The sequence below is a fragment of the Heterocephalus glaber genome, unplaced genomic scaffold, assembly GCF_053883595.1.
Source record: "Heterocephalus glaber isolate CG9 unplaced genomic scaffold, H.glaber_assembly_v1.0 deba00001428, whole genome shotgun sequence".
In the NCBI taxonomy this organism is placed as follows: domain Eukaryota; kingdom Metazoa; phylum Chordata; class Mammalia; order Rodentia; family Bathyergidae; genus Heterocephalus; species Heterocephalus glaber.
In genome coordinates, this window is record NW_028258293.1 from 5,730,341 (window position 1) to 5,749,885 (window position 19,545).

General features: G+C 38.7%; 1 protein-coding gene across 5 annotated transcripts in view; it reads right to left on the bottom strand.

The window, feature by feature from the left end:
- Ano3 (anoctamin 3) overlaps positions 1–19,545 on the bottom strand; it is a 364,844-nt gene that overhangs the window by 40,189 nt on the left and 305,110 nt on the right. For all 5 annotated transcript variants that reach the window (XM_087211519.1, XM_087211518.1, XM_021263939.2 and 2 more), the window contains 3 exons: positions 4,279–4,361; positions 3,730–3,870; positions 2,389–2,553 (listed from right to left, as the gene is read on the bottom strand). In XM_087211519.1, coding sequence (XP_087067645.1) covers positions 2,389–2,553; positions 3,730–3,870; positions 4,279–4,361 — 389 coding nt within the window. The remainder of the gene's footprint in view (positions 1–2,388; positions 2,554–3,729; positions 3,871–4,278; positions 4,362–19,545) is intronic.

Here is a 19,545-nt window from a genome sequence, read left to right on the forward strand (position 1 = left end):
GATTTTTCCATGACCTAATTGCATATTTAAAATACTTCTAGCCCTCCTCTCTTTCAGTACCTGCCCTCCACCCTTGAGGGCGTCTTGTGTTTCTGCCTAAAATCTTTGTCCAATAAACCTTCTTCTTGGCTCTTCAAATAAAATATTTCTTTTATTTATTAATATATTTGATAAAGAGACATGCTAGGGCCAACTATTTATGTTTCTCTTTCTCTCCAAAGACAATTTGGAGCATACAAATATTCCTCTTTGTATAAATATTTCTGAAAAGAGAGTAGATATGAAGAAAAAAAGAATAAAGCTTCAATACAAATCAATACAGACACAGTCTGGAAAGTTTACACAGAGTAAAGAAAAGACTGTCATTTCCACATCTTGGACTGACAGAAAATGAACAATCAACTCTACTACTTAAAGATAAGAAACAGAGGGAAAGTAAAGAAAATGTTTTTGCTTTGTGGCAAGGAATGGGAGTATATATAGACCTAAAAAGGGAAAAGTGTTTTTCACGTTATCTTATTGCTAAGAGATGCTACTGTTAACAGTTGACTGTCATTTCTTACAGTTTTCAAATCCAGATGGGTGGATGTGCGTTATTTTGGAAAATTAAAGTCAAGTAAAAGTGTATATCTTTCTTATATAACTGGATTATATCACTCCATTATACAAATTTTCAATTCATATTCTCTTATTTTTGGTCATTTAGTGGTTTTCTTTTCCAATTCTTGCTAGCGTACAGAATTGTATGATATTAACAACTTCTACCCAAATCTTCAATTGCATCATCGATAATCTCTTTAAAACAGAATAACAAATTATTAGTAAAGTTTTGTCTTGCTAACCTTAAATTGAAAATAAGCTTATTGTAGGTAATTTAGAAAATTCAACATATATGATAAATATTGGCTAATATAGGCAGAAAGATTCACCTATACTCTTATTTTCCAGAGAAAAATCCTGATAATATTTTGATGTATAATCGTAATTAATGCTCAGTTATTTTATTTTTGATGCTATCTTTATCAGATATATTTTTGAAAACAGATTTAAGTTTAATTAGGAAACCTATTTTTCTCTAAATTCTAGATGAACTTCTGCAACAATAAATTATCCAGTATTGTTCATTGTACACTTAAATCTATCATCCAATGGCATAAATTCAAGTATTGTATAGCTTATCTGGAAGTACTGTAAATACTCTTCTCCTTCAACAAATTAAACTAAAACTGAAGGAAGCATGATCAATAGATAGCAAATACTGTACTGGAGTGAAAATTTATTCATTTATCATGAGTATTTTCTTTCTGCTATTAAAATTAAATGGTAGATGGCCTCTGGCCCCTCGTGGCAAGGTATGAAACAGTTTCAACCACATTTGAAACAAATGCTTATTGCTTATATATAATACGACTAAATGTGCATTGCTCAGATATCTATACAAATTATCTCATGATGGAAATATGTTAACATTTATACTTATAAAATGTATGATTTGGGACAAACTATTTAAATTCTCTGATTTCCAGTTTCCTCTCTTGATGAAAAGAATATCTACTTTGTGGGGCTGATGGAAGAATTAAGGAAAAGATACTGTCCTTCATGCGTAGTCAGTGCCTCTTGTTTTCAGAAAAAATTGGTATTCATCCATAGACTTTGTTGAAGAGGCAAAATGATGACATCTCAGACATAGATATTTGCTCTTCGAGCCAATAAATGCATGTGATGTTGAACAAAAAGATGCTCTCTTTGAGAAATTATATCATACAAGCCTGATAAAATGATCACATAGTTAGAGCTAAACAAGATAACCGAGGTATAACAATGCCACATACAGCAGATTACGACAGAAGGAGATGTCATAGTGAGGGGAACGTTGTCATCTGCCTAATGAGAGTGGAACAGATGTATTAATAAAAGAAGAAGGAGAGGAGAGGGGAGGGGAGAGAGGGAGAGAGAGAGAGAGAGAGAGAGAGAGAGGGAGACTACAAGCTTTAACTTTCAAGCCAACTTTTCTGTATCTTTCCACCAAACTTTCCTATGAGACTGAGTTTATTTAAGTGGTTTTATAATCCAACACATCCTTCATTTGTTTGAAAAGTACACGGCACCACCTCAAGCACACATCAGATAATAGATGGAAGTTATCACTAGACTAGATTATAAACTGAAATGGCAGAGAAGACAGCCAGCATTGGTTTTCATTTCAAAAATCTACCATCTAAACCACATAGATGGAATATTTTCTGTTAAAATGAGTTGCATTGCCAAAAATGTAGATCAGCCTTATTTTATCATCAATGTAAACACATTCCACATACAAGGGGAACATCATCTTTCCGTTTCCCATCCCATCTTTACATATTGAAAGGCAGCACTGTAAACACTCACAAGATTCAGCAACATGATGATTATGAAATTGATGCAGACAGCAGCAGCAGATGTTGCGAACTGCCAGTGTTGTTTGATGAAGTTCCACTTGAAGGATGCAAACTGCTCCATGACAACCAGGCGGTACACCACCACCGCAAACACCGCGGTGATCACCAAAGAAATCTGTGACACGGGACACCAGAGAAGGCACCCGTGGGTGCGTCATTCACAAGTCAAAAGCAAAGACATAGATCAGAGATGCTCTTGTGACCCAGAGTTAAAGGGATTTAGCTTTCTTAGAAAGGGTGCATTGAGTATATCTTCTCCTTTGAGGGGTAATTTATACTAGAGTCACAATTAATAGGAAAAGATTTAAGCTTTAAATACCTATGCAAGATGGTGTATATTTCTTTTAGCTTGATGTAACCATTGCACAGCGCATACCTACTTCACAACACCATGATGCATGTGAGTGTACATACAATGTTATCTAGCATTTAAAATAAGTGGGGCTCAGGGATGTGGCCTAGTGGTAAAGTAAACGTGGACCCTTAATTCAATATGCAGAACCAACAAAATGAAAATAAGATAAACAGTTAATTAAATTTGCAAGCAAAAAAGACATGAGAAATATTGAAGTTGTTTGAGTATAACAGTCATCCCTCTAAAGCACAAATTCTGTCTGAATTTCATCTTTGAAACAGAATGCTTTCTTTTAATGCCAGATATCCAATTCAGCAGGGTGGCTCATATAATTTCCATGGAGTCTGAGTTGATTTCAGTTCCTCTCAATGAGCACTTTATTTAAAGAGGTGCACGAATTTCCTTTTACAACTTTCCATGATCTGCCCTGATTTCTATTTTCTTTAACTAAGTTACCAAGATACTGAAAGGATGTTTTCTTTTTTAAGTTTGATTTTTTTTTTTTATTATCGAACTATACTATGAAGAACACATCTATGGCTTAATTAGAAACAAATGCTTGGTACATTGCCAAGGATATATTTACTGAAGTGGAATAAAACAGAAGTGGACCAAAAACAAGTACTTATTTAAAAAGAATGACTACATGATCCACCTGGTCCTATTTAGCTATTTAAAGCATGCTTACTTGTTCGTGAACTCATCTTACATATATTAGGTCAGATTTATCTTCTCATACTTGTAAACATTAAATGGAGAACCTTACAATCTCTAATTATGAACAAAAGACTGAAAACAATATGAGAAACAAAGTTTGAAAAAGAAATTTGATGGCTACTGTTTTGCATTCTCAGAATCACAAAGTGACTTGGTATCACAAAATGCCCTTTTAACCCTGAAACCCCACAGCTGTGAATAACGATGACTGCACTTTACCATGAAGAATATTCCTGAGACAGACACAAGAAGACGGGTGACTTTATCTGAGAAAGGTTGGTGTGGCTCAGGCTTGCCTGTGATGGGATTTACTATCTCCATCTTATAATACTTGGCTTCAAACTGGGGACGCAGTGTTTCCTAGAGGAGAAACTAAAGTTATTGAAATATCAAAGCTACACATTTTAAAAAGGCCTCCAAGAACCAATATACAACTACTGAATTGGTCCCACTTTTATATTGTCTTCACAAAGATGAACCCTTTAAAAAATAATATGTGGATTATTTTCCAATAAACCTTAATCTGTATTTTAATTAGCATACTTTTCCACTAATGTAGTTTAAGGAAGTGTCATGGAAGCAGCTTAAAAAATACATATTTCATCATTGATCTCTATTATCTTCATGAAGTATGAAGTCCTGTTGGTGAAAAATGTCAAGGGGAAATCTCATGGTATGTAGCTACGCCTCGTCCAGATGTTGGGACCTCAGTTTTTCACACCAGGTAATATCCCAGTCTCTGTGCTTCCTAGCTTTCTAACATCTCACCTCCTCTTCTTCCCATTCAATAAGGTCCCAGGTATAGGTCAGTATACTTCTTCTCCTTTTCCAAAACTCCAGGAAGACAGTAGCTATAAAATATAATGATAATATATTAGTTTCCCAAACCATGACACGTTGCTTTTTTTCTTTACATAGATTTATTTTAGTATATCTTGAAATTGTTAAAATTGCTTATTATTAAAGTGATACTGGGCTTTCTCCTTCCTGTGTCCATGCCACTATCAGTGGGTGTCCCTAGAGGGTGTGTGTTGTTTCACTGAAATCGAGCACAAGACTCATCAAACTGATGCTATGAGGCTAGGTGAACATCACTGAGGAAATATAAATGTCCTTTTGACCAGTACGTGCATATTTAAAATTTTCCAGGAGGCTCAGTTAATGTTTTCTCCAAGAATGACAACAAAGATCAGATACTGCTTTTCTGGTATCCTGAAAAAGGCATGGAAGGAAAAGAGATAGGGGAAGGTCATGTTGGTACAAGAAGAAGAAAAGAAAGAGCAGAGAAGACTCGTGGATGCATATTTATGGTGGACTATTCACGGACAGCAAAGGACTCAAGGAGCAGAGGAAAGATGCCTGAGCTATTATCTGGATTTTCTGCACAAACAGCTTAGGGGGTGTTTTCTTTCTGGTAAGTGGGCCCCACTCTACATTACTGAAGACTTTGTGGACATAAGAGCTTACATATTTTCATAAAAATCTCTTCCACTACTCATCCATCCATCCACCCATCCAGCCATCCATTTCTTGTTCTCTTATTTAGGCTAAGACGCTCTAATATCAGGGATCTTTTTATCCAGCGGCAGAGGACAGTCATCTTCATTATAATGACTGTGATAACACAGTGCAGAAAGACAGTCAATCCTCAATGCTTTTTGGAAAAAGAAAGCCTCAAGGAATGTATTCATTATGTACTGCAAACATATACTAATAAAAATAAAATACAAGCTTAAAAAAAGAAGTTGGAAGAGCAAGGTGAAGTTTGTTTGTCTTAACACACATGAAAGGCAGGAAGCAACGGCTCTGAGGTTTTTTTTGTTTTCCTTTATAATTGTGGTGGTCAATGGATTGTGTCATTAAGAAGTTTAGTTAAGAGAAGCTTAGATAAGAAAAGGTTAACTAAATCTGCTCAGCAATTCCACATCCTAGGTGTAAAAGGGAAATGGGAAAGACAAATCTGCTTCTGTTTCTTGGGAGGAGCTCCAGGCTTCAACTTCACCTTGGACGTCGTCTCCTGGCTTCCAGCACACACTCTTCAGGTTCCAGCGTAGACTCTTCAGCTTCTGGTGTAGACTCGTCAACCTTCCACTCCAGACCCATTGGGCTCTGCAGTGAGCTCCTGACCTTTGACTAAATCCTTCTGTCTCTAGTATGCAGACAGACATTCCTCATCTGACTCCATGGTGCCCATTGTAAGCCAATCTTGTAAATTCTTACATATTTATATATCTTGTGCTATATCTGTTTCTTTATTAATACTGCCTGATACAATAATCAAAAACCAATACTTGTATTCATTATATATATGTAAGTGTATCAATATTATTCATAGTTCCACGATCTTACATTTATCTCACTTTAAAATTGACATCATCTTTTCTCACATATGGCTTAGGTGTCATCGTCACTCTCCTAACATTCACAAGGAGGTAGGCTGCTATTCTCAGTGCTTGGGTTTTGGAAATAAAAGTGCTGCATTGTCTGCATCCAAAGTCAGGTGCCGGTGAATGGGAGACCCAGGCTTGAATCTCTCACCAGTTATTCAACACCCACGGAGCTTGGCGAATACAGTCTTTGGGCTTGTCCTCCTTTGGCATCTACCATAAATACTAGTCCTAGTTTTCTGTGAAGTTCTAGAAGAGTCAGACAAGGCTACAACATTAAGACGACCAGCCTGACCGATGCAGTGAGATCTCCAACCCTGGCTCTGTCTCTAACAGCAGGTCCCCATCACTGGTGCAGACGGGGAGACCTAGCACTTTCAGGCATGTGGGATTTAGAAGAATGGGGAGGAGACATCAAGGGAGAATTTATTACCAAAGCAAAGCCTAAGGGGAAAAAGTACTGTTTAATTAAGCCATGTTAATATACAGTGAGTAGGAGCCCAGACATACAAATTTTAAGGTAGACCATGATATTTAGAAGGCTCAGTACATTCTACCTGGCCTTAATCCCAGTCCAGGCTTAAAGTTTAACTGTGTCACACACTCCCTTCTTAAGGTACTTTTCCAGCACAGACTTGAATTAAGAGGAATCTGCTACAAAATTCAAGAAAAATAAAGGAAATCTTGGATTTGGATGACTGTAATTGATAATAGCATTATGAAAGATATATTGGGTATTTCTCAGAAAACAGGGTGTTTACTTTAAAGTTTGGTATTAAACTAGCCTTTGGGTTAAAAGTCCATTGGAAGCCTGAGATGCATATATCAATTTTTTCATGCTTTACTTATATAAAGTATGAAGTGAATTCAAATTCCTACTTTAAAATATTAATTAGAAAGAAAACATGCAGAGTAATTTACTGCGTGCCAAACACGGAGGAAAGGTGCAAATTATTCTTTGCTAATCTCTACGAAACTTATTAACAAGCACACAATGAAGATGGTTCACTTTGAAAACTAAAGCAATGGTTGCTCCTGCTGCAGGAACCATCCTAGGGGATGGGTATATTCCGTATTTTAACAGGAGTGGGGGTTATACAAATTCATGGCCTTCTCAAAAGTGATCAACTCTTCTTAGGATCTGTGGACTTCCTTGGATGCAAACTATGCCTCAGAAACAAGGTTTTAAGTTCATCTTTTCTTGAGCCATGATGTTAAGGGAAATAAATCAGCTAAACATTACATGGTTTCTCTTAAATGAGAAATCTGATATTTAAATACATCAAAGAGTACAGTGAAAGGCAGATAATAGGAGACAGGGAGCTAGATCTTTTGTAAATAAGAGATGAAGGAGGAGGGTGAGAGGGAGGGAAGGGGACATAAAAATAATTAAGATGTGTTACGCACACGTACCGACTCCCGCGAGGAATGTTAACGTTTTGTACTGCACGCATGCTAATTACAGAAAAGAGGTTTTAGAAAGCAATATTTTATTTTTTTGTCATACTGGGAAATCAAACCTTTGGCTCTGATCAAATTGGACAACTACCTTACCACTCCCAACCCAAAGGTAAGTATGCTTTTAAAAGCCAAGTGGCTAAAAATATCTCTTGACTTGATTTTTGTGAGACTATGGTGGTTTTTCCAGGTTGGTACTTTTGCTTTCTCAGTCATGGTAATGTTTGTGCTTAGCAATAGAGGGCTCTGAAAAAGAAGTGAAGAGCGGGTAAGAGCAGACACACACAGGAGGAAAGGCTGGGCCACCCTAAACTAGAAAGGGGTCAAATCTACTTAAGCACATTCAAATTTCAGCAGCACACAATGAAACGAAGCTCCGTGCTGCCCTGAGCTCTCCTCCGGAGTTGCCTCACTGACTTACCTCTTGTCCTGGGTGAAGATTCATGTCTGAATGAAGGAAATGGGAGAGAGAGGGCAGTAAAAGCTAAGGTCCTAACACAGTGACTTCATTATCCTGAAAGAGTTATAAAAATTCTGTCTCATTCTTGTAATTGAAGGAAAAGGGTTGAGCTGCCATCTGGCTCAGGCTTAAGTCTGGAGCATGAGTTTCAAGGAGAAACTAGAATCTGAAACGAACTCCATGAATCAAGGGCTTCCAAATCTACACCTGATCAATCACGCAAGTGGCGGCAAGCACGAGTCACTATTTACATTTGGCAAGCATTGTTAACTCTGAGCATGGCTGGGTGTGGGCATCTCCTAAACAAGCATCAGATTGAAGGAATACAGCCGCATTAATGAGAGAGGCTCAGGTGGGTTTTGGAGGGCCGGGAGTGTGGAGAGAATGAAAGAACTGGAGACTTGAATCAGGGAGATGTGGCGAGCTTGCTGGCTCAGGCAGCTTTAAAATATCCCATCACCCAATCTGCACCTTATACCAGTTAAATCCATATATCTGTGGATATTCCCAGCATTACAATTTTTTATAGAGCTCCCAAGAACTTCCAGTGGGCAGTGAAATTTGCATACTATCTCCAAGAAGAACTTATGCCGATGAAGGAGGGGAATGGAACTACAAGTAATAGTTACTGTCCTAGTTGAACCTCACCACCAGAACTGTCAGAAACAATAATTATCATTTTATTTTGATGCCCAAATACTTATAAAACATTGTGATAATCACTTCAAATGCATTACTTCTAATGTCTGTAAAACTCACTCTCCCAATAGTTAACAAAACTCTGAATTCATGGAATCTGTATACATGAAGTAGGCCACAAAATGACTTCTATTACTGTCCATAGTTTCATAGGTTAGAAATTTGAGATATTTGAAAGGTTAACCATCAAATAGATGGTTAGAACGTACATCATCCTAATTTCAAGATTCACAGTCTATTTGCCATACTTCTCTGGATATTTGCAGGTAGACTGAAGAATAAAGATGCTGATAGGTCAGAATGGAAATCCAAGAAAAAGTCATGAAAATTGTCAAGAAAGAATATCTTAGAGATAGGTAGAGAAGGAAATAGAACCAACAGTCAAATAGCAAGAAGTTTAGAGGGAACCCCAATGAACAAGCACTAAAGAAGCCAAGAATGAAGATGTCACCACAATAGGAGACAGTGAACAGGGGAGGGAGAACATCATACTTGATGCTGAGATGAACATGCTTTAAAATGAGAACACACAGAGTGAAAACCATTGCTTTTTTTTTTTTTGTTACCGGGAATCGAACTCGGCTCCTTGTGCTTGCACAGCAGGCGGCGAAACCACTGAGCTAAATCCCCAGCCTACCATTGCTTTTTTAAAAGACTGAAATGTCAGTATGGATACAGCTGAAAGGAAAGTTTAGAAATATAGAGGCATTATTTGTGTTGTGTGTAGAGAGACAAATCAGATATATTAGTTACAGATATATAATGCCCAAAAGACACACACCAAATGTTGGTATTAATTTGGGTGTGAAGTGGCTTATGAAGCACATTCACCTTCTCCTTTGGACACATTATAAAGGCAGCCTGGATTGCCATGTCCTTTTACCATTCCATGTGCAAAGTTCATCAGCTCACTGCTGGGGTCCTGTGAAACTGGGTGGCTGATGGAGTGGTGGATGAGAGCTTCCACTGGAGAAGGCATTTTGCTACCAGGGGACAGGCCGGTTTCACAGGACACACAGAAGTGGGAGGAGTATTCTGGAAAGCCTGACGATCCGGCATGTGTATCTCTGTTCCTCAGCAACCGTTTGCTCTATTTATTTTGACACTTGCCTGTCTGTGTACAAGGACATTCTTGTCTTCAACTTTAAAAGAAATTCAACTGTGCCATGCAGGGTCTAGTTCTTACACATCTCATGTTAACGTGGATATCTAGAGGCCCAGATGCAGAGGGCCATGGGGGTTATCCTTGACTTTGTCTAGAAACCTGAAAAAGCATCCACATTTTATTACAGTTTGCTACACTTGTTCCTACATGTGTTTTTTCCTACGTTTCTTAAGATACTTTTTCTTTCCTTTTTTTTTTCTTTTACTGCTTCCCACACTGAAAGGTTCAATGTCTCATAAGTAGAACTAAATTTCTGGATAGAATCCAGGGATTGTGACTGTAGCTCCGCTCCTGGTTTTGTGCTCTCTTCACTATTCCAAGTTTTCAAATTATGCTTCACAGCAAGTTCTCTCAAGATATGGGGAGAGAAAGGATTTCTCTCCCTGAGAGTGCCCTTCTGTCTTTCATGTGTTGAGCAATCAAGTTCAATTTTACTTATAAATTATTACTTAAACCAATTCACTATTGATTCCAGATGGGAAGATTGGAAAGAGGCAGAGAAGAACAGGCCAATTCCAAACACAATGAAATTAAGTGTGTCTGATGATGGTGAACAAAAAGAAATTCCAGGTATTGTTTTCATGAGGGAGATAAAGCCTGACAGTCTTAAAAGATGGTGCAGCTGTAACAATAGTGACTCAGCGCAGGAGCATGGGTTTTGCCAGCGAGGACAGCACCCCGGAGCTACTGAAGGCTTTCCTTCATTCCTCAGGTCAATGCTCGGCAGCATCCTCAAGTGTCATGGGAGTGCCTGACCAGACCTGTAACATCATCATGCAGGAGGTAAAAATAGAAAACTCGCTAAACAGGTTCTATATTCAGAAGAAAGGCCGTGAGTATGGAACATTTTAAGTTTCCTTGCCTGGAAACGTTCTGAGTTATTTTATTGTTGCTGTTAATGTTGTGTAGCATTGTAGTCACTGGTGTTCTCCGCCTGAGTAGGGAGTTGGGTGATTAATACGAAGAGTGCATCAACAGGCGTGAAGGGCAGGTTTTTGGAGATTTGCTCTTAACTGGACTCACCACTGAGCACCATCCCTGGAACTGGTTAGTCCAGACTTGCTTATTTTGCTAAATTTGGTCCAAGGATGTGGAGTTGTTCCCTAACTCTACTTTCAATTTCCCTTCCTCTCCTTTTTCTTCTCTGATATTAAATAAGAAAGAACACGGTAAAGTCAACATTGGAACCCTAAGTACTGAAAATCTTCACTACTTTCTAAAGTCATACTGGACAATCTTCCTTTTAGGTGCATTCGTACAGAAATAAGGAGCTACTCACAAACACTGTCATGCTTTGTTAAAATGTAGTGAGTTGGAGACCAGTCTGGGCAACTCTATCTCAAAACAACAACGAAGAGACCTGACCACAGTCTTGGTGAGATTACCTTAGAGCCTTGACTCTGATGGGGAGAGCCCTAAAGCTAACACTGAGCCACTAAAGTTGGTATTGGCATTTGTATATCAAATGACATTTCAGTAGCATTTGCTCAAATTGAATGGATGCTCTCACTTCCGTTCCTACAATGCTGGAGGTGTCCACACAAATTAAAACTTGCCAGCTTGTTGTTACCATGAACTTCCTACAAAATACAGCACCATCTCTTTAATCACAAGGTTAACTGGCTAATTTTTCTCAGGCCCTTCCTCCTTTACCATTCATCTACTTGGTACACTTTCTTCTTTTAACACTGAACAATTTCTGGTAAAAAAGGTAACACCTAGCCAAAATAAGTGGACCAAGTGCTTTATGTTTTTCATCTCTGAAATGCAGGGATGAAGGAGGGCCTGATATATACTAGGTTTTCAATTAATAGATGCAGAAGGAACTGAACATGTAGAGAAACAGTAGGCATCAGCAATGTCACCATCAATAACTAGGTACTATGAAAATTTTGGTGTTTCCATCCAATATATATTTCTCCAACAGTGTATTTAGACATACTACATGTTGCTGCTACTCAGGGGAAAAACCATACCAGTTGTTAATTTATAAAGGAAAATTATGAAGGTGGCATGGAGCTCCTCAGACTCTACCCTCCTTACCCACTGGCCTGTCCTCCCCAGGAGTCCTTCCCCAGGACCAGGCACCTCTTTGACCCTAGGAATGCCATGGTCACCAGAAATGCTCCAGAGCTAAGGTCTTCACCCACGTCTGGACATTACTAAACATTTCCATCTTTAACCTGAGAGCATCTCTCTGGAACTGGGTACAGGACCTCAATTAGACCATGCTGGGTGGCATGCATGCCTGCCAGTCACTCTACAAGAAATCAGTTTTATAATAAACATAACCCAATGTACCTTCTTGACCAAAAACTAACAGTCCTTAGAATACTGTCCTCTGAGGACAGAGGTGGTATTGGGTGGAGAGCATGGACTGCAGTAGGAATGTTCTGGGCTTGACAATTCCAATATACCCAATTCTGCAATTGGGTATATTATCTATAATCCAGTATATTATATATAATAATCCATTACTACTGGATAACAATCCACTAATAATATATAATTATATATAATATCCAGTATTATATATTATATAGAATATATCCAGTTGGAGGTATGAAGAAACAATGATACACTCGTGCTTCTGTAATGTAAATGAGAAAAATGAATTGTCTTCATGGAGGATTGGAAAAGTCCAGGACTAGTTTGTAAGTAATTATGTAATTATGCTAATCAATATGAAGGGTATAATAATATTGCTTGTTGTTCTGCATAGGAAACTTCATGGACAAAGTCCTTGGTTTTCAATGCATGCAGGTATTGTTTGATTTTCTTCTTCTTGCTCCAAAATTCAATAAATGCCCAATTTTTCAAATAAGAATGGCTTAGTTCATATTTACAACTCTGTTGTGTCTAAAAGCTCCGTGAACCCATAGCCAGGATCTCTGATGTGGCTCCTTACTGGGGCAGGGGCAGAGTGGCACTGAGTGTTGTGACAGCTGACTAATGGGAGAGTGAGGACACTCAGCCTGGGTGCGGTGAGGCTTGTTCACGTGGCTCAGAGGCACTGCCCTGTGTTGCTCAGCTATTCCCATATCAGAATGGCTCCTCGGGAAAGTCCTTCCAGGTCACATGCTGATCCTCTCGGGTGATTTACAAATGTTTTACGATGGAAGACAATTCAGATTTGGAATCCACGGAGCTATATGCTATGGGTAGCTACAAACATTTCAGCTCATACATGACCACAATACAGATTTCCCCAAATTTATAGCAATCTTAAAAATGCCTAATAGTATCAATAATGCATTAATTATTAATTAGTGCTTAAATAAACTTTTCACAAATCACCAATAATAAAAGAACTTTGAATGAATTATGCTTGAAACAGAAGACTGAATTATTGTATAAATAATCTTCATGAAATTTTTTTTAACATTGAATAAAGAGGTAATCAAAAGATACAAATCATATTGGAACAAAAAGCGCTACAGAGGTATATCAAGCATTTAATCACAAAAAGGTTATTTTTCTTTAATTTGCTTTTGTGTGTTTGAGTTTATGCTTTGTAACATTTGCATATCTGTGATTTTTCCTAGCCTATTTACCTTTTTTGACACAGGGTCTCCTTATGATGTTCAGGTGATCCTCCTGCCTCAGCCCCCTCTTACTGCTGTGACCACAGGCACACACAATTACGCTAGTTTCCATTCTTATTATTTTCATATCTAATCTTGTACTTGGCTTTTTGGTTTCTTAAGGAGAGCTTCCAAAATTGTGTAACAGTTTCTCACAAATATCTATAATGGATTTAAAAACTATGGCTCTACCACCCCCGACAAAGTCTGCTTGGTCATGCAATCTTCACAACAGACTCACCTACAAGAAATAATTTCATTGCTATTTTACTGGGAATGACAGCAAGGCGGAGAAAACACGAGTAACTTATCCACAAATAAACCTGACTCTGGCCCAGGTCTGCCTGTTTCCTAAGGCAGCATTACTAGTAGGGTAAAGTGCTTGTTCATAAGAAGAGTTCACACCAACAACGCTACCTATCACTCTTTAAGGGTTTGCTCCTGACTCTGCACAAATAAATATATTTCCCTACAGCTCAGAACTTCTAGGAACTGTCAGCTTAATTAACATGTTTTGAGTGTTTTCTACAATGTTTGGGCGTTTCCTCCAGTCTTTTCAGTGGATGAGGAAGCCACTTCCCTTCTTCCTTGCTACCTGTGAGTTTGACTTTGCATTCAGGAACAAATTTCCTGTTCTGTCATCTCCTTCTGCCTCTGCCTTTGAGCCCTGACACAGTGCGGCTGCTCTGTCCTCCCAGGACCTTCCGGGTGTGCCAGTCCCCAGCACACACTGTGCACTGTGGCTCAGGTTGTCACTCAGCTAGTATCACCTTTTTAATTAGAGTGGAATAAAAGAGGTCCTCCAGGATTTTTCATTATCTTCCTTATTTTTCAAAAAAGTATGAATAAATGACTTGGGTATTCCTAACGGTGCAGAAGTAAGTTATCTTTATCAATATGCCAGTTTTGCCACTTTAATGAATTTATGCTGGGGTGGAACTTCACTTAATAAATTAAGTACATATAAAACAGTTGATTGATGAATCAGTCAAGAGTTACGCTAAGAGATCACATTCTGTAATGAAATTAGGGTTTTAATGGAAAAAGACTTGGATAATAATAGTGTACTTCATCACAGGAACCAGCCAGCAATGGCACCCACACCAAAAGAGTATCAAGTATTCGCTCACTATGGGAATATCACTTTTCTGCAGGTTGCCCCTGCAGGTTGAAGAAGATGAGCTCAAGGGCCAAGAATAAAAGCCCCATTTCCAAATTCTTACATCAGCAGCTGTCCAGAGAGAGCACACAGCTCTTTATGTTGGCAAGATGTCCCAACCCATATTCTCCACGAAGCCTCTCCCTCCTGCATGATGCACAATGGGCCTGTAGGACAGAGGTCGCCGTGTCCGTTCACTGCAGTGACCTTAAGAAGCCCTCAGTTTCCAGAGCGCCCCCACCCTCAGAATCTGACTTCACACTGGGAGGCTGGGCACGGCCTGCGGATGACCACATGCTCCTTCCCAACTCCGAGACACTTTCTTTGTGTCATCTTTTATTTGATCAAGCGACAATCACAACTTTTGTATCCCCTCACCTTCTTGCTCTAAATGAAACCTGAGGATGCCCCGAAATCCAGTTTCCAGGGAACCCTCTCCAGCGATGTCCGTCTGTCTCCCACCGCAGGTGGCTCTGGAGATGACGTGGGGAATTATTGTCTTCATTGCTGATTCAGGTCTACTTTGTCTACCCCTTCAAAGTTTCACAGGTTGCAGTCTTCCGTGGGGATCGATCCACACTTCCCAGGGTCTCTCATTGTGTCAGTCACCTTCTACTCCCCAAGGACCTTTATTCAACTTCTCTGAAGACTTTTTTTCAACTCTTAGTTTACTATCACTCTTGTCTCCCAGAGTTGTTCTTACAAATTGAAATTTACAGAGATCATTTCCCCCATACCCTGGCTTCTCATTTCTTTGATCTTTATCTTCAAAGTTGTTTTTTCCCACTTTGCTTCATTCATGTACTCCTACAAAGTACTTCTGATCAATCGCAGGAAATCGTCCATAAGCCCTGACCAACACAGCCATTCTTGTAGTTCACAACCTGTAACTTTCAATTCCAACAATTTCTCTGAGCGGATTTCAATATAATGATCTTATGTGTTTCCTTCCCTTCCCCCCTCTCATTCTCACGTCCCTCCGTGCGTGGCCAGATGCTCAGTCCTCACACTGCTGTGCCCATCCCCATCAGTCACCAGCCCGTGGCTGGACACAACCCAGGGAGACCTAGTGCCCCATCTGCCTCCCACACATGCACGTGAACACTCAGCACAAAATGCGGCAGTGTGGAGTGGCCCATTTTGGGTTAATGATTACTAATTCTGAGAGGGCCTGTGTTGCTTTCATTCTGACCTACTCTCTCCTCTCCTTTTTAACATCAAGCACCTACATTTCTGTCACCCCCAGAGACAGTTTTGTCTTCTACTTTGTCATTAAAAATCAAGAAATCAGAAGAAATAGTCACTCAATCTACTTCTCTCCCCTTATCTCTACTTGTTTTCACAATCCTCTATATCCAAAATTTGCCCCCACCCCACCTAAGACCAGATATTCTTCTACTGAATGAGCCCCTGTCTGGACATCAGGTGCTAGAGGAAACTGCTCAAGGATCTACATGTACTTTCACAATGTCCAAGTGAAAAATGATCAGGTTTTGGCCAACAAAGAGCCAACAAAGAACAGTCTGGAAAAGAAAAAAAGAAGAAAGAAAAGAAGGAGCTTGAAGATGTCTTATGCGTAGTGCATTCACTTATTTTTTTGTTATTACTATTGTTAAGTAGATCTGTTTGTTTATTCATCTGCTTTCTCACTCACACATTCGTGCATTGATGGAGCATTCACTGTGCGTCAGGCCTCAGCTCAGCTCTGTGCAGAGCAATGACGAAAACAGAAAACTGCCCTCTCTTGAGCTGACTTATAGCGCAGGAACAGAAAATAAATAATGTACCAGTAAGACATGGCAGAGGAAGCAAGCACTTCGGGAAAAAGAGGGCAGGGAGGAGATGCAGAATCCAGTGAGGGGGATTGTGGTTTCATAAAGTGTGATGAGGGTGAGCCTCTCTATCATGAAAAAAGAATCAAAATAGAAGAATTCAGCATTCGTTGTTCATTTAATAAATACTTAGTAGCAACTAATATGCCAAGCTGAAGACACAAATTTAAAATAATCCAGTATAAGAATGGATAGGTTGCAATGGATTAGTTTCAACTTTTGTTCATGTTGAAGCCAAGTTTCACTTTTCACCATCTCCACACAAAAGTTGTTACGTTCATCACTAATTGGGCCTAACTCAGCTTGACAGCTAAGGGTGAAACACAGACGTCCTCTATCCTGTCTCACTGACTCCCCGAAGGCATCTAGGAGGTAGGGCTCACTTTTCCATACTAGGCAATGTTGGATCAGCTATGGTTAGGAGGCCAAACGGGCAAGGCCGAGGTTCAGTAAGGAAGCAGGCTGGGCCAGGTTGGGTGTGTAACTCAGCAGAAGAGCACTTGCCCAGTGAGCAGCAGGGCCTGGTTTGGTCCCCAGCATAATAGATCAACAGGACTCTGTGGCCTGGGCTCGTCCTACTACGCACAAGGTCGCCGCGGTGATCTTGAGCCTAGAGAATCTCCTAGAAGGGAGCCTCACCATTCTGGCCCCGGGTGAGGATTCTGTAGGGTACCTGTGCCCATGCTGTTCTTCCAACTGTGCCCAGGACGCCTTGTCGGGGGAAGGGACTCTGAAGAAAGCAGTGATTTGTACCTGTTTCTATCAGCTTTTGACAACCCATACTTATTTTTCCTTAGATCCAGAAGGGGAGATAAAAATGATCAGTGAACAACTTGTGTCAGGCCCTAACCACTGTGCAGAAAAACGCCCACCATAAAATATTCTGAATCTCTGAACAGCTCAAAGTATTAACTAGACACCATTTAGAAATTGTTGAAAATTTCTGACTTACCACCCCAAATTTAACAGATGCAATAAATCAGCAGCTTTCAAAAATATTTGGGTAATTTCTAATTTTGAAAAACTGTGTATCTTGTACATTTTGACAATGGCATCAAAATTTTCCTTTCATATATATGTTTAAATAATTCCAAAGAATGTAATTTTCAGCATGTTATAAAATTGGACATTTAAAAATAAAATTTTAACACCAATAAGTATTTAGCCCTTCTTGTATGCCTTTTAAAATGTGCTTTTGATAAGTTCTTTCTATTGAAAATTTTAATTTTTCCATTTTTTATTTAAACCTTTATCCATTTCATTTCTGCCTTAGAATATTATCTTTATTATTATATTGGAAAGTAAGTGCTTATTATCTTGCCATACTTCTTCAAAACAACAAAAAACTTTGATATATATTTTTTAATTTCTGTGATAATTAGGATCAAGAATTTACTTTAAAACGACCTGGATACAGTTTTCATCCAATTAATAATACTCTATTTCAAATTCTGATACGTATTCATCTTACAATACAAGATTTTCTTACAAACCTCTCTGCAGGACATCAGTGAGGGTTTTGTTTGTTTTGCAGTAGATTCGGGTATCCATGGATATATGTTATTTCTGAATACAGTGAGGTAGGCTTTGTTTCAGCTCCATTCCATTTTAATCTTTTAGTAAGGATATTTACTGAAAAAACATTTTCACATAAGTATCTAGGAATGCAACAGATTGTGTTATAGTGATGTTTACTTCTTTGAACTACAGGGTGAATTGAGTGAGAACAATTACACAAGGATCTATCTCCTACAGCTAATGTTAGTGACTTGTCTGTCAGCTTATAACTTTCCTTAGCTTACCACTTATATAAATACATGTGGAAGTATTACACTTACATATATAATGTGCTACATATATACATATATATTCCATATTCCTTGTGTAACCTGTCTTACTTCGTGAAGACCACTGTCCTAAAATTTCCTTTGCATCAAAATTGAGCATTTAACTTTTGTATAAAACTATACTGAAGTAGAGAAGCTTGTACCCTACATGACTTAACAGGGTAGAGATAAACTTATGTGTTAAATAACTATTAGTATTTGTGGCAATGATTTTCCTCATTTTTTTTCCAACAGAATATTTAAAGAAATTAAATGTTACCAGCCTAAAACTAAAATTTGAGCTATTTTAAATTACATTTTATTTATAAAGGATATTATTTAAGTTCTCTCTAATCATATCACAGTGTTGTACTTTTTGTTTTTTTCTTTTGAGATGGCTTCTCCCTAAGTTGCCCAAGCTGGGCTCAAAATAGAAATCCTCCTGCCTCAGCCTTCCAGAGTGCTGGGACTATTTTTATTTATTTATTTAGCACATGTTTGCAGCACATAATGATTACACTTTTCATGGGGGAATTTGATGTAAACATAACACAAATTCTTTCTTCATCACCTTCCCCTGCCTCCTTCTCTGCTCTGTCCAAATTTTGTTCTCCTTCTGATTTGCAATAGCTCAATTTCCTCCTTTCTCTTCATTTCTCTTTTTTCATCCTCTTTAAATCTATTTTGTTATTAATGAGTTATTTCTTTGCTGCTTAAAGTGCCCATTCCTCTACGGGGAGGGAAATTCTTAATTCAAATTTGTATCCTGTTTCAAACTTATAACCTGCTATCAGTGAACCTGGTCAATACAAACACACTTTCTATGTGTGATGTCCACCACAGGCATTGGATGCTGCAGAATTTGTACAAAAAGACACCATACTGGATCTAGAACAACTTTTGTTTGTGTGTTGTACCGTGTTTTGTTTTGTTTTGTTTTGTTTGTAGTATTTGGGACCCAAATCCAAGGGCCTCCCACATGCGAACCAAGTTTCCACCACTGAGCTACTTTACAGCCCTAGAACAATGTTAATGTTTTGATTTCACTTGAAGCATGGTCCCAAGCTATGTTCTGTTTCTGTTTTCAGACCCATCAGTAACAGGACTGTGTCTTTATCATCTGGAAACTCCATTTGTGAGAGGATCCACTACTTCCGATAGAAAGGAGGTGTTTCTCCCTCCCAGTACATACTGTAGTTTGTAAGGAATGTAAAGCAATTCCAAGTACCAGGTCAGGGGCACCACTGTAAGTCTATTTAAAATTGCATAAGCATCACATAATGTGTCATCTCAGCTGGCTTGGCTCGTCAATTTATCAGGTAATTGTCCCCTTTTTATTTGTTGTTGAGTTTCTCTGGATAAACTAGGGCTCTAAAATATGATAGATCTTACCTACAGCACCGTATATACTTAGAATTCTACCTCAACGAGACTCATTTGGCACAAAACTACTTATGAGCCCCAA